Source organism: Arachis ipaensis, chromosome B8 (genome assembly GCF_059453495.1).
Source record: "Arachis ipaensis isolate K30076 ecotype BB chromosome B8, ASM5945349v1, whole genome shotgun sequence".
Taxonomy (NCBI): Eukaryota; Viridiplantae; Streptophyta; class Magnoliopsida; order Fabales; family Fabaceae; genus Arachis; species Arachis ipaensis.
The window spans coordinates 77,728,093-77,744,729 of record NC_142443.1 but is presented as its reverse complement, the minus strand read 5'-3'; the positions used below and the strand labels follow the sequence as shown (position 1 = coordinate 77,744,729).

General features: G+C 34.0%; 1 protein-coding gene across 1 annotated transcript; it reads right to left on the bottom strand.

Annotated features, from left to right (window-relative positions):
- Positions 1–15,634: 15,634 nt before the first annotated feature.
- LOC148548520 (uncharacterized) lies at positions 15,635–16,637 on the bottom strand. The gene is made up of 4 exons (XM_088496423.1): positions 16,479–16,637; positions 16,287–16,379; positions 16,111–16,212; positions 15,635–15,985 (listed from the first exon to the last, which is right to left on the bottom strand). Exons 1-4 carry the CDS (start codon positions 16,635–16,637, stop codon positions 15,635–15,637), a joined length of 705 nt encoding a protein of 234 aa, XP_088352549.1.

Sequence of the window (16,637 nt, the reverse complement as noted above, 5' to 3'; positions counted from 1 at the left end):
GTACCTTATTGCTACTAAGGGCTTTTGATAATTTATTTTCCCTTAACCCCTACTATGATGCCTCGTTAAAAACCCTTCTCCAGAAAAAACCCTTTAATTTTGGGAAAAAATCATGAAGTTGGGAAAAGAGTACATCAGGGAGTAGGGTTCGCTTTTTAGCTGTAGTACCTTTTCATATTACAAGCATGCCATGATCTTGGTAACTCGTTGCCGTCAAAGTCGGTTACCCTATAATAGCCTTTTCCTAAGACCTCGTTGATCTTGTATGGTCCTTTCCAATTTGCAGCGAGCTTTTCTTCCCCAGATTTGTTGACTCCAATGTCGTTTCTTATTAAGACCAAGTCGTCTGGGGTGAAACTCCTTCGAATGACTTTTTTGTTGTATCTGGTAGTCATCCTTTGCTTCAACGCTGCTTCTCTTATCTGTGCTTCTTCTCGGGCTTCGGGGAGCAAGTCGAGCTCTTCTTTGTGCCCCTGTATATTTTCGATCTCGTCGTGGAAAATCACTCTTGGACTTTGCTCATTAACCTCTGTTGGGATCATGGCCTCTACGCCATAAACTAGTCGGAAGGGTGTTTCTCCAGTGGCGGATTGGGGGGTTATTCTGTAAACCCATAGTACTTGTGGGAGCTCTTCTGCCCAAGCTCCTTTTGCATCTTGTAATCTTTTCTTCAGCCCTGCTAGTATGACTTTGTTGGCTGCCTCGGCTTGCCCATTGGCTTGTGGGTGTTCCACTGAGGTGAACTGGTGTTTGATGTTCATACTGGCTACTAGGCTTCTAAAGGTGGAGTCGGTGAACTGGGTTCCGTTATCTGTGGTAATGGAATAAGGTATCCCATACCTTGTGATTATATTTTTGTAGAGGAACCTCCGACTTCTTTGTGCAGTGATGGTGGCCAGTGGTTCTGCTTCTATCCACTTTGTGAAATAATCTATTTCCACTATTAGGTACTTGACTTGTCCTGGCGCCTGGGGAAAAGGACCTAACAAATCCATTCCCCATTTTGCAAAGGGCCATGGAGAGGTGATACTAATGAGCTCCTCTGGGGGGGCCACGTGGAAATTTGCATGCATTTGACATGGTTGGCACTTTTTCACAAAGTCTGTGGCATCTTTCTGCAAGGTTGGCCAGTAGAATCCAGCTCGGATCACCTTTCTGGCTAATGACCTTGCTCCGAAATGGTTCCCGCAGATTCCACTATGTACCTCCTCTAATACCTCGGTGGTTCTTGAGATCGGTACACACTTTAACAATGGTGTTGATATCCCCCTTCTATAGAGAATATTTTTCACCAAGGTATAGTGTTGGGCTTCCCTTCGAATTTTCTTTTCCTCTTTTTCCTCTTTGGGGAGGATGTCGAATTTCAGAAATTCGACTAAGGGGTTCATCCATCCGAGGTTCAATCCGACCACTTCGAAGACTTCTTGTTTGTCTTCTATTTTTACCACTGAGGGTTCCTGGAGAGTTTCTTGGATCAGGCTTCTGTTATTTCCTCCTGGCTTGGTACTTGCTAACTTGGATAGGGCGTCTGCTCTGCTATTTAGGTCCCGAGTTATGTGCGTGACCTTGGTTTCTGCAAAGCGCCCAAGGTGTTCCAGAGTTTTTTCCAAGTATCTCTTCATATTTGGGTCTTTTGCCTGATACTCTCCACTTATTTGGGAGGTCACCACTTGAGAGTCACTGTATATCATCACCTTCGTAGCACCGACTTCTTCTGCCAGCTTCAATCCTGCAATCAAGGCTTCATATTCTACCTGATTATTTGAAGCTGGGAATTCAAACTTGAGGGAAACATCTATCTGGGTTCCCCTTTCGTCTACCAATATTATGCCTGCGCCGCTTCCTATTTTGTTGGAGGATCCATCTACATAGAGTTCCCATGTAGTTGGTTTATCCTCTTGATCTCCTGCATATTCTGCAATGAAGTCGGCGAGGCACTGGGCTTTAATCGCCATCCGAGTTTCGTACTTCAAGTCGAACTCGGAGAGCTCTATTGCCCATTGAACCATTCTTCATGCAACATCCGTCTTTTGGAGGATTTGCTTCATGGGTTGGTTCGTGCGGACTCTTATTGTGTGAGCTTGAAAGTAAGGCCGTAGCCTTCGTGAGGCTACTACTAAGGAGTAGGCAAACTTCTCTAGTTTATGGTACCTTAGCTCAGGGCCTTGCAGAGCTTTACTGATGAAGTATACTGGGTGCTGACCGGCCTTGTCTTCTCTTATCAGGGCGGATGAGATGGCCTTGTCTGCTACAGATAAGTATAGTACAAGGTCTTTTCCAGCCATAGGTCGGGTCAAAATAGGAGGCTGGCTCAAAAACTTTTTGAACTCCTGGAACGCCTCCTCACATTCAGGAGTCCATTCAAACTGGTGTCCCTTTCTCAGCAGGGAGAACAGTGGAAGGGATCTTAGTGCTGATCCTGCCAAAAATCTGGAGAGAGCTGCTAGCCGGCCATTCAGCTGTTGGACCTCTCTCAAACAAGTCGGGCTTTTCATTTCCAGGATAGCTCTACACTTGTCGGGATTGGCTTTGATTCCTCTTTGTGTTAGCATGAATCCTAGAAATTTTCCTGCCTCCACCGCGAAGGCGCACTTTGCAGGATTTAATCTCATCCCGTACAACCTTATGGTGTCAAAGACTTGTGAAAGGTCAGACAAGAGGTCGACTTCTTTCTTGGTCTTTACCAGCATATCGTCGATGTACACTTCCATTAAGCTCCCTAGGTGAGGGGCAAACACCTTATTCATCAGCCTCTGATATGTGGCCTCTGCATTTTTCAATCTAAATGGCATGACCACGTAGCAAAAGTTAGCTCTGGGCGTGATGAATGATGTTTTTTCCTGGTCTGGTTCATACATCGGGATTTGGTTATACCCCGAGTAGGCGTCCATGAACGACAAGTATTGATACCCCGAGCTAGAGTCTACTAGGGCGTCAATGCTTGGTAGTGGATAAGGGTCCTTGGGACATGCCTTATTTAAGTCGGTATAGTCGACGCACATTCTCCATTTGCCATTTTGTTTTTTGACTAGCACTACATTGGCTAGCCATGTTGGATACTTGACTTCTCTGATGAAACCGGCTTCTAGGAGTGCTTGTACTTACTCCTCTACTATTAGAGCTCGCTCTGGGCCGAGCTTGCGTCTTCTTTGTTGTACATGTCGAGATCCCGAGTAGACCGAGAGCTTGTGGGACATGAGCTCGGGATCTATCCCAGGCATGTCGGAGGCCTTCCAGGCGAAGAGATCGGAATTATCTCTTAGGAGCTTAGTCAACTCTTGTCTTAGGGTTTCCCCCAGGTTGGTTCCTATGTGAGTGTTTTTTCCTTCCTCTTCTCCGACCTGAATCTCCTCGGTTTTTCCTCCGGGTCGTGGTCGCAGCTCTTCTTTAATCCTTGCTCCACCGAGCTCTATTGTGTGAACTTCTTTGCCTTTTCCTCTCAGGTTTAGGCTTTTATTGTAGCATTTCCTTGCCAACTTCTGATCTCCCCTCACCGTTGCTATCCCCGTTGAGGTCGGGAATTTCATGCAGAGGTGGGGTGTCGATACCACCGCTCCGAGTCGATTAAGGGTAGCTCTGCCGATTAAAGCATTATAGGCCGACCCCACGTCGATGACTATGAAGTCTATACTCAGAGTCTTTGATTTTTCCCCCTTTCCAAAGGTGGTGTGGAGGGGCAAAAATCCTAGTGGCTTTATTGGCGCGTCGCCTAATCCGTACAAGGTGTCGGGGTAGGCTCTTAACTCTTTCTCATCTAACCCTAGTTTGTCGAAAGCGGGCTTAAAGAGGATGTCCGCTGAGCTTCCTAGTGTTCTGTGGAGATGGGCATTTGCCAGGATCATGGTAATTACTACTGGGTCGTCGTGCCCAGGGATTATTCCTCGCCCATCTTCCTTTGTGAATGAAATGGTTGGAAGGTCGGATGACCCCTCTCCGACCTGGTAAACTCTCTTGAGATGTCTTTTACGAGAAGATTTTGTGAGTCCCCCTCCCACAAACCCTCCTGAGATCATATGGATATGTCTCTCCGGAGTTTGTGGTGGTGGGTCTCTTCTATCCACGTCATCTCGCTTTCTTTTTCCATGATTGTCCGACCTTTCTATGAGATATCTGTCAAGCCGACCTTCTCTGGCCAGCTTTTCTATCACATTTTTAAGGTCGTAACAGTCGTTTGTGGAGTGCCCATATATCTTATGGTACTCACAGTAATCACCGCGGCTCCCCCCTCTTTTATTTTTAATGGGCCTGGGAGGGGGCAGCCTTTCGGTATTGCAAATTTCTCTGTATACATCCACTACAGGAACTTTCAGTGGAGTATAAGAGTGATATTTTCTTGGCCTATCAAGGCCGAGTTCTTCCTTCTTCTTAGCTTCCCTCTCCCTCTCTTTCGTTGAGGGAGGGTGACCAGGTCGCCAACTCGGGTCTCTTAGCCTAGCATTTTCTTCCATGTTGATGTACTTTTCAGCTCTTTCCTGTACATCACTTAAAGAGGCGGGGTGTCTTTTTGATACGGACTGTGAGAAGGGACCTTCTCTAAGACCATTGACTAGCCCCATGATGACTGCCTCGGTAGGCAGGTCTTGAATCTCCAAACATGCTTTGTTGAACCTTTCCATATAGGCCTGTAAGGACTCCCCGACCTCCTATTTTATTCCCAGGAGACTTGGTGCATGTTTTACTTTGTCTTTCTGGATGGAGAACCTCATCAAGAACTTCCTTGAGAGGTCTTCGAAGCTGGTGACAGATCTCGGGGGGAGACTGTCGAACCACTTCATTGCTGCTTTTGACAAAGTCGTCGGAAAGGCTTTGCATCTCGTAGCGTCAGAAGCGTCAGCCAGATACATCCGACTTTTAAAGTTGCTCAGATGATGCTTTGGATCAGTGGTTCCGTCGTAGAGGTCCATATCGGGGCTTCTAAAGTTTCTCGGAACTTTTGCCCTCATTATGTCCTCGCTAAAAGGATCTTTCTCCCCTAAGGGCGAATCTTCTCTACCGTCGTGGGAGTTCTGACCTTTGAGGGAGGATTCTAACTTTAAGAGTTTTCTTTCTAACTCTTTTCGTCGCTCCATTTCCTCTTTTAGGTTCTTTTCGGTTTCTTTTTGTCGTTCACGTTCCTGTTCTAGCTGCTCGAGGCGACTGTGGACTAATCCCATAAGCTCAATTGCGTGGTCCTTCTTTTTCTGATTCGCGCCCCTCTGAGGAATTTACCTTCGGGTTTTTGATTCCGGAGGTGCCTTCCTTGTGTTGATCATTGGCTTCCTGGTGAAGGGTCTGGTCTGCCTCATTGTTTCCAGTGTTCAGATTCTCTTGCTCAGAATCCGTCTCCACATGACCCTCTTCAGGGGATCTATCCGCCATTACTGGTTGATCTCTCGGGTCCCCGGCAACGGCGCCAATGTTACGGTGGGTAACCGGAGATTAATGGGTTGGATGGCGTTGGTTGGCCCAAACGTATGAAGGAGGTGGCTTTCGAGTGGATTTGCTACTTGGTGCTCCTCCGTCCGACTTGTGCGTGTGAAAGAATGGGGGGTGGTACCTGCGAAGACACTCCGATGCCTAAGTTAGCAAGAGTGTGAGCAGGTTAGAGAATATTGGGACCTAGAGATACCTGAATGGTGTCAGTGTATTTATAGTGGTGAACCAATAACCACCGCTGAAGTAGTGCCACCTTTTTAGGTGGATAACCGTTCCCATATCTTAGGGAGGTTAAGATATGGCTCTATGAAGTGGTTAGAGAGTTTCTAGGGGCAGTTACTCATTCGAATGAGTGTTATCTGCCAGCTAACCCTCGTGTCCGACTTCTTTGGAGCAGGTCGTGTTTAGTACCGACTTCTTGGGATGAAGGCTGGTACTGGATGAAGGCCAACCCTTTGGGTTGGGCCTCTTTGCTTGGATCCTGGACCTTTATTATTGGGTCAGGATATGAACAATACTTATACAGAAATAAACAATAATTAATTTTAATAATTAATTTTAATAAATAAATAGTATATTTGCTTCATAACAGACCTCCTTACATAATGGGAGGAAGCCGACTGTTTGACGTTTTGTTGTTAAAGAAGTAATATAGCATATTAACGGCCTTGAACCAATCACATCCAAACACGCCACAAAAATTCCCCTTTTTAACTTTTGTCTCATCTAATCCAATGTTTCTTTCTCTCTTTCTTAACCACATCAAGTCTGAACCGTTCATTCCATACTACAACGCCTTAGATCAGCCATTGTTCTGTCGATTTCTACTTGATCCTTTTCTTCAGCAACTAGATAGTGCTACACGTCAAATTTCGAACGCCCAAGTAAATCACATCCTCTTTTGACTAATCTTCTCTCTGCTTCTTAGAATTCTCATCCACTTCAAATTTAAAACCAGCCAAACATCAATTTTGAGGATAATATCCAAAATCCATGGTGGACTTATTGTTTTTTCATCTTTCGTTTTTGTAGAGTGGTGGGGTTTTCCGAAAATCATTTTTCTTCCCACTAGCAAAAAATATATATATCATTTTCAGACATTCTTTTCATTCAATAATGGAAATTATGTTTATATATAGTTTATACTTTTATGTTGCTTAATTTTGGCATTTTGAATTACCATTATAGAGCAATTATGATGAATTACGTTTATTTTATATATTTAACTATATATGTTAAAAGAATTTGGTCTTACATTTTAAAAAGATAAAATATACTCTTTATTTTTAACGTTTTTTAATTTTTTAAATATACTTTTATATTTTGAATAACTTTTAATTTTATCTTTATTGTTAAATTTTAGATGGTTAATTATTAGTCACTATTTTTATTCCAATTTTATTTTTAATTATTTTTTTATTTTTAATTTCAATTCTAATTCTAACTCTAAATCCAACCCACTAAATCTTTAATATTAATCCCACCAATCACACTATCTAACTATAGATCTAGAAGTGACATAGATCTAGAAGCAAAATGACGCAGATGTAAAAATGGCGACACAAGATAGATCTAGAAAGTGACATGAAGTGGAGGTGGCAACCCAAAAAGAGAGGCAGTAGTAATGCTCGAAAATAATAGTAGAGAGGAAAGAGGGCAGGCAGCAAGAAGCTCGAAAATGAGAGCTGATGGTTATCAGTGGCTAAAAGAAGAGGGGGTTGAATCTTGGCCACCCTTTTTTTAAACTTGTGACTTGAGCTTTTCTCGAATGAAACTTAGGAGATATTTTGTTTTATCTCCTATCACTTTATGAGATAAAACTGGAAAATTTGTAATAGTTCAGGAGACGAATTACTTTTGTCTCTCAAGTTTAGTAGAGCCAGAAATAGAGAAGAGAAGAGAGATTTGCACCACGATGTATCCTGATTCGACTACTTAGTGCAATATAGCCTACATTCAGTCTCTATGACAACTATGATGGAATTTCACTATAATTATCAAAGAATTACATGCACCAATTTTTTTCTAGGATCTACCCAATCCTATTTGGGATAAATCTAGATTCTAACCCAATCTAAATTTGACTAAGACTCAACCTAGTTTTCAACAGCCAAGTGCTAACCCAACTTGTAAGAAAATCCCCACAGGATCATGACACAAAACAGAAAGATGTACAAAAAAATCTGAGTCATCTTATGGCTTTTTCTTCAAGTTTAACTCACTGCCTTTTTCCTCTCATTGGCTTTTTCATACAAATCTCACCATGTTTGTCTTTTTCAATGAGACTCAGACATACTAAACTGAGAAAAAGAAATACAACATGAAAACCATGAAAACTGAACTCAGTACTCTGTTTTTCTCTCTTGCCTTCAACCCTTGGCCGTTCAGCCTTATTATAGAAGAGTGAAACTTCCAAGGTTGAAACAAGTTCAAACCTGAAACTGCCTTCTTCTCCATCATCAGAACTTACAGCGGCTTCATTAGTGATGAGAGAAAAATCTGAATCTTTTGCATGCATCTTACCCAATCTCTCTCATCATTTTTCTTCAAGTTTCTTTAATCTTAATCGTTTGTGATTTCTTTGGCTCCAAGTTTAGATATGGACCGTGGATGAACTTCTGAACAAGTTTAATTTGACCTCACTTTCTCCATAGTTTCTTGATCCGTACTTGAGACTTGATAGATTTCTTCAAGGTGCGTTGGTGTAGCTCAAATAAGGAAATCACGTTTTGAAGATACTCTGACCGGATGCAATATTTCCTTTTATTGTAACTCCAGAATTTGCGTGAACCTAGTAACACTTTTTGTTATTTATCGAACCTTAGCACCAGACTTTCCTATTCTTTCTTTCTTCTTTGATCAGAGAATAACATGATAGATGAGAAAGAGGGAGGAGAGAGAAGAGAGAGTTTGACTTTCGGTAAAAGCTACAAGAAATTTAATTAAAATAAACTTAGGATTCAAGTTTCTGAAGGTGGTTCTTTGGAGGCTTCTTCGAATGGTCTTGGATCTTTTTTTCGGGCCTATTTATTTTTTTTCTTCCTTATGGTTTAGCCATTCAATCTTTGGGTCATGATTGATGAATTGAATTATTTGTTTAAGCTGAATTTAATATTAGGCCAAATGTGATGAGTTTGTTTTTCATGCTTCTTGGACCAATATGAATTAATTAATTTTCTGCACACAAACACAACAAAATTATACATACAAATAACTCAATAATATTTATTCTTCACTTTAATTAATATTTAGTTTTCTAAACTTAACAAGAGCGAAGAGATGAGAGTAAAGAAGGTTTAAGGGTAAAATTGGAATAAAGATATTGACTAATAATTAATTGTTTAAAATTTAATAGTAAAAATAAAAATAAAAATTATTTCAGACGTCGAATAAAAAATAACATTAGAAATATTTTTAAAAATTTTTGAAAACGTTAGGCACACAAATATACTTCACTCCATTTTAAAAATAATATTAAAAAGTTTATTAAAAATCATTGTAAATATGAGATTTTTATATTTTTAAATATAATAATTTTATTATTATAATTTTAAAATAATGCCTTTATTTAGGACATATTTAAACTAAATCTAAAATTGTTAGTTATCAATTCTAAATTTCATCAGTTATCTCCTACTGTTGTTTGCATTGGTAGTGATATATAGAACAATATAAGAGTAATTTTAATGGAGTGTTTTTAAATTACTTTTTTTTTACGAGAGAAAATAAATTGATTTAGAATTAAAATTTGTATTAAAATTAATAGATGAAATAAAATCAATTTCATTTTAAAAAAATAATATCATCATGTTCAAAAATTAATAAAATTTTACTACTTGTTTAATTATCTTGATAGAATAATAAAAAATAATATAAAATTTAAGTTAAATTAAAACTAAAAATTAGAATAATAAATCTTATATTTAATTTTATATTATTGTTTTTGATATGTAATCTCACAAATATTAATATAATATTGTGTAAACCCTAAAATAAAATTAAAATAAAGGTAATATTAGAGTTTAGGGGTGTTCATGGATCGGATCGGATTCGCATATCCGCGGTATTTATCCGAATCCAATCTGAAAATTGCGGATATGGATCGGATCCGCAAGGCTTTCGGATCGGATCCGCACACTAATCGGATCGGATTGCGGATTTTGTATTGGTATCCGCGTATCCGCAAAAATAAAGAAATAAATAAATAAATATTCTTTTTATGTTTTATTTCAACTAATAATTATCATATATGTTGTATTATTTTAATTTATTATTTAAGAAAAGTATGTTTAATATTATTTTAAGAGTAAATACATTTAAAAGAATAGAAAAAATGAAGTTTATTGATATTTTTTTAATAAAAATAAACTTTTAAAAATATTTTTGTGTTTTGCGAATATATCTGATATCCGATATCCGATCCGATCCAAAAATGTGCGGATCGGATCGGATCGGATCCAACTTTAAAAACTGCGAATATTGGATCCAATCCGATCCGCGTGCAGCCCTATTAGAGTTGCTCTTAGTGGTGTTTATTTGATGGGAAATTGAGCTGAATTGTAGTGGGTACTGGGTACCTAGAGTTCAAGACTCGCCTCTTCCATGCTATTTAAATGGTCATTTATAATAAAAATATTTAATTAAATGATAATATACGAGAATTACTTTTTTTATATTAAAAAAATTCTTCGTTGGAGGAAAAAAACCCTCTTCGTTTTATAAATAACTAGTCATTTACCGCGTGTGTTGCACTGGATTTTGTAATTGATTTATGTTTATAAATAGTAGTTTTTAGAGTTATGAATATTTTTTAATTAATTTATACTTAGTCGGTAGAATTATATTTTTATGCACTGTAATTTTATGAATTTCTTTGGGCATCATTAAGTAGTAATTGAAAAAAAATATTTTTTTATTTTTTAATATATTTGACAAATTTTTAATAATAAAAATAAAAATATAAAAAATAAAAAAATTTTTAAAAGTTATAATTTATATTTTTAATTTTTTAAAAATAATTTTTATTTAAAATTAATTATTTTTCACATAATATATAAATAAAAAATATTTTAGATTATTATATATAAACATATAAAAAATAAATTTTTTATATGAGATAAATATAAAATTATTTTTATTTTAATTTTTTTTAAAAAAATTAACTCAATTTTTTTTCTAAAAATTCGTCCAAAGAAGTCCTATAAGTAAAATAATAGTAATGAATGAATAGAATTTATTATAATTATGTGCATACCTAATATATAGAATGTATATTGTTTAGCATTTGCCAGCAGCCATGATTGCAAAACAAATTAGAGATTTAATGTGTACGTCTAGAATGAGTCTAATAATTTTGTGCGGATTAAATACGTCACTTTTTTATAAATTATTAAATTTTATTAAATAAAAATAAAAAAATATTATTATAAAAAATATTAATAGATTTTATAAATATAGAACATATTATTATATATATAAATATATTTTAGAATAAAAAATTATTTTGATAGTTAATGTTTGAGCTAAATTCTAATTTGATTTCTAACATTTTAAACGTCTTATTTTAGTTCTAAAAAAATTTAAACAGATTTTAATATTGTCCTATGTTAAATTTGACTTGATTGATTAACGAAAAAACTTTTATATTAGTGATAATTAGTGCGTCAATTTTAGTTACGTACTGAAATCGAACATTATATTGATTCTTAAATATACTAATTGTTCGTGTCGAATTTAGCTGTAGGATAATATTGAATCCCTTAAAATTTTTTGAGATTGAAATAGAACATTTAAAGCGTTAGGGGTCAAATTAGAATTTAGTCCAAACATAAGGAATCAAAATAGTATTTTATGTTATATTTTAATATATAATATTATAAAAAATGGCAAATATAACATTTTAATTTTAAATAAATAAATATAAAATATATCAATGCATATAATAATTTTTTTATTTATTAATAAGATAAATTATTATGGAATAAAATTTTTATAATAATAAAAAATTATATTAAAATATTATTGTTAATTACAGAATATAAAATAAGAAGATTTTATTGCATAATAATTTATTCCAATAACAAAATAATTATTCATCTAATTATTTTTTCTTATTTACATTCATCTTGCCACCAGAATGCTGCAAGTAAACTGTTACAAAAGGTGTTCAAATTTTGTTGGGAAGAAAATTTTATGGAGAGTTCCTAGTAATATTTCAGGACATAATTACTTCATTTCTGTTGTGATTCATGTTCTGCAAATTTTTGGTTTTCTTAATTTCTCATCTTATCCCCGTCCGTGACTAAAAAAAAAGAAAAAAAAAATATTCAAGGTGGAAGCATACAAAGTATGATATTTTACTTCAGTTTATTTCAGGGCTCACTATAAAAAGTTTTTTACTGCCCCTAATTTTTTATAAACATTTATATTAAAATGTTATTTTTAATAAGAGGATATTGTATCATGTAATAACATGTTTTTAACGAATATTGGTTACTACTCATTTTATATAATTCACGAAAATATTGATTTTTTATTTTTTTTCAAACTTTTAAACAAACATTTTTTGAATTTCTTTACTTATAGTTTTTAAAAATAAAAATAGATAATAAACAACATTATTTTTATTTTTTAAATATAAGTTAGAATATACTTCCAAGAAAACAAAAATATGAAATAACATGAAAATTTAAATTATAAAGATATAGTCTGTCAAACCTAATTATAACAGTTTAAGAAAAAAAATTTATGATTTATATCATATATGATCTTCAGTTGTTAATCTAATTTAATCAAATTAGGTGAGGCAAGTATAAATAAAATAAATCAAAAAATTAAATATTAAATTTTTATTTTCTTAAAAAACTAATCTTTATATATATGACTTTTAATGAACATATATTTTAATCATATTTGTATAATCTCATATTACGTAATAATATTTTTAACAAAAATAAATACTTAAGATGTTTTTAATGTTAATATAACATAATGTATCATTTGTCAGCTAATATAAATAAAATTTAATTATTTTTTTTAGTAATATAAAATATTTTTTGTTTTTTAAAAATAATATTTTAATATAATTTTTTTAATATTATAAAAATTTTACTGCATAATAATTCATTTTAATAAATAAAATATTATTGTATGTATTATTTATATGATTTATATTTATTTATTTAAAGGCAAAAAATTACACTAACCATTTCTAAAATATTATATATTGAAATGGATTTATGTATATATGTACTAATATATTTTATATTTATAATGATTGTTAATACTCTTCTTTTATATTATTTTTTATTTTTATTTAATAAAATCTAATAGTTCATAAAAAATTAATATATAATAAAAATCTAATAGTTCATAAAAAAAAATTGATATAGCTAATGTATACAAAATTGTTGACTCATTTTAAACGCACCTAAATTTAATAAATACATTTTGTTTAAAATGCATTCAGGAGCAATGCATGCTTTATTTCCTTATTATTTATAAAACAATTTGTTTTATAAATAATAGTGATATAATATCATAATTTTTTTAACATTTTTTTAAATATTAAACTCACAATCATTTCTTTAATTATTTCATTAGTCATCACATTGGAATTAAGATATTACATAGTAAATATTTTAAGTGTACATTATTTAAGTATTTTATGGATCAATATTCTTTAAAGTAAAATAAAGAAGTTAGTAAAAGTAATAAAATGAGGAGTTAATTATTTTTAAATTAAAATAATATAATACATATTTTTATAAAAATAACAAAATAAATAATAATTAATTTTTACTTTATTACTTTATTAATTATTTTATTTTAAAATATCTAAATTCGTATTTTATATATTGTGTACGAAAGCACACACTAATTAACTATGATGCATAGATACTGACACGGATACGGGACACGACACAACACGGGATATGCGGACACGCCAATTTTAAAATCTTTTTTTTTTTTTTACCAAAGATAGGAGACTTGAACCCGCACCCTCTTAATTGAGTATGGGGAGACTATGCCATTTGAGCTATTACTCGTTGGCGCCAATTTTAAAATCTTATATGACACGGGGACACGCATACATATAAAATATAAAGTATTTTTTAGATAAATCGTAATGATATTTTGATATTTTATTGATATTAAAATATAAATTAAATTTTTTAATTATTTTTAATGTCTTATTTTAATTATATCAAGTATTTAAAATATTTTTTATTTTAATAAATAATAATATATACTATATCTAAATTTATTTTAAAAATATATGTTAAGAATAAGACAAGATACGCTGACACGTGATGATATTTAGGTGTGTCCAAGTGTGTCCAGAGATAAATTTTTTATTTTTTATCAAGACAGGGTTGGACACAGCAGACATGCGTGTCGGATGAGTGTCGGTAAGTGTCGTGTCCGAAATGTATCTGACACGCAGACACGACAACTCAACGAAATGTCCGTGCTTCATAACTAATTAAGCTTTGGCAATATTATAGTAAAGGTGACGACACTGCTGGGTCACAGCTCACTAGAGTCAATAAAAATAAAAGTTAAGTATATAGTTTTCTCTCCTCTCACTTTCCAAATTAAACCCATGTGGGATGTCGTTAAAAGTGATAATCACATAATCATATCTTGTAATGACCCTAAAGCACCAAAAAGATAAAAAATAGCCTTTGCTTTTACTTCCAATTGGATTCCCTATATATTGCTTTATTTCTTTTTTTTTTCATATATGGAATCCAAAATTAAAAGAACAACCACACTCTTTTACATCCAATTGGGTGGAACTTTTATGAATATTATTATCGCACTCTCCACATAAAGATTTAGTTTTCAAGACATGCACTTCTGGTATGTAGCTCTTTTCTCTTAAGGAAAAGTAGTGTTTCCCTTCCCGCATTTTGCAGAAAAGTGAGGTAACATAAGCCAAACACACAAAAACCCTAGGCCAATAGGCTTAATATCTTAGCAACCGATTAGTTTGCGAAAATAATTTTTATTTTTGTTTCTTATTTTTATTTTTTAAAAAATAAATTTTATTTTTGATTTTTTATATTTTAGAAAACAGAATTAATTTGTGAAAGTAGAATTTATTTTCAAAAGTTAAAAACAATAAAAATATGTTTGATTGATCTATCTTTAAAAATATATTTTTAATATTATTTTATAATACAAAACTAATATAAGTAATTCACTAAAACATTTTTTAAATTAATATAAAATTATATGAATTAAATTTTTCACTTTTAATTTATTTTCTCATAATCTCCTAGTATTAAATTTTGATTTCTTTGTAAATAAATATGTACACATTATTTGTTAGCTTGATCTACTTTTAAAATATACCTTTAAAATCAATTATCAAAAATAAAAAGAATTATTCAACTAATATATATTATTATAATAAAATATTTTTAGCAAATTAAAAATATCTACTTGTTAATATCTAGACCACAAACCACACATACCAGATACCACTGGTTGTGGACATGCGATAAGCCGATAATCTTCCAAATTCTAATACAAGAACGAGCTCTCACTACAGCACATCCGCTTCTTAGCAGCGGTTTGCAGGAGGACTAGCGGCGGTTTCTAACCGCCGGGAAACAAATTGCCAGCGGTTCAAAAACCGTTTCTGTATAGGGCGTGGTCATTGGATTTTGCAGCGGTTTTGTTGAACCGCTGGCACAACCGCTGGGAAACCACTCGTTTGGCGTCGATTGACTTAGCGGCGGTTTGAAACCGCCGCTATTTGGCCAACTGGATTTTCGAATACATTTTCTAGCGGTTTTGAACCGCTGCTGTTTCTATTGACCGTTATGTTGTTATATATGTATTTTGCGGCGGTTTCAAACCGCCGCTATTCGATTTTCTCAAAAATTTTAAATTTATCTTCGGCCATTTGATAACCGCCGCTATTATTCCGTCTAAATGGCCGCAAAATGACTGTATTTTGCACTAGCGATCAACGCTATTTTAATTACAGAATTAAATTTTTTTAATATTTGAATTTTTTAAAATAATAGAAAACTTAATTATTTTGTAACTGAATGAATAAATTGATCGGTGAACGAATAAAAACCAAAACTGATAAAATTAATCATTAATCCAAATATCAATAAAGTGTATTCCTTACTAAGAGTTGCATAATCAACAATAAAAAAGTGTATATTTAACTTAAAGAAAAAATTTCAAATCCTTAGATCTACTCTCTACTCTGTCCCTCCAATGAATTCATCCATGCAGCCACGTTTGGTGGCAGCTCCCCACCTTGCCCTCGAACTAGACACATAAGAGCACTCTCCATTGCCTTCCTTTTTAATTTCTCAGCCGCCAGCTCTGCTTGCAGTTCAAGCAACACCCTTTGGGTCTCCTCCCTTTGAGTTCCAATGCTCGATTGAGATGAGTTCGTACCGAACACTTGACTAGTAGTCGGTCCGATTCCCATGCCACGCACTCTACCTGGGTGCTCCTTTCCAAGAGCTTGAGCAAGTGAATCATTCTGAGATAACAGTCTAGACGATTCATCATGTTGCTCAATCTCCGCAATTTTTTCCTACACAGTTAGATAAGCAAACAGAAGCATTTATTAGCTAATTGCTAACCAAACAAAATCTGAACACAATTTTAACAACATAAACCTATGAGTAACAACATAGCGATTCTCAACACATTACTTACACCAATAGCCCGAGCTGCATCATGGAGATAGGATCCATTAGGTCGTTTGTGTGTTAAGACAAACAACTCCCCCCTACTAACTGGACGCCCCAGTCGTTCTGACTGCAACAATATATATTAAATAGTGAATAGGTTTACATAGAGAAGGTTCAATGAGTAAGTGAATCCTAAATTACCTCTTCTTCTTCGAGCCTTGCCAAGCTTTTCGATCCGCCAGTATGAGTGTATAACTGCTTCGATCGATTCTCAGCATTTTTCTTACACTTCTCCTATTATCCCACGAAACATAAGAGCTACTAGACACTATTTTTTACTAACTCAATATGACATAAATAGATTTTTTAAAATATTAGATAAAAATAAATTACCTTTGTGTCTTCACTGTTGCGATAATCGAGGAACCATCTCCAATGATCCGCAGTAATTCCCGGTGGACGGCGTCTAATATTTTCTTCAAGGGTCCGATCTGCTTTGTAAAAGTAATGATACAAATGGCTCCTCGTATCCTTCCAAGCCCTTCCTAGCAT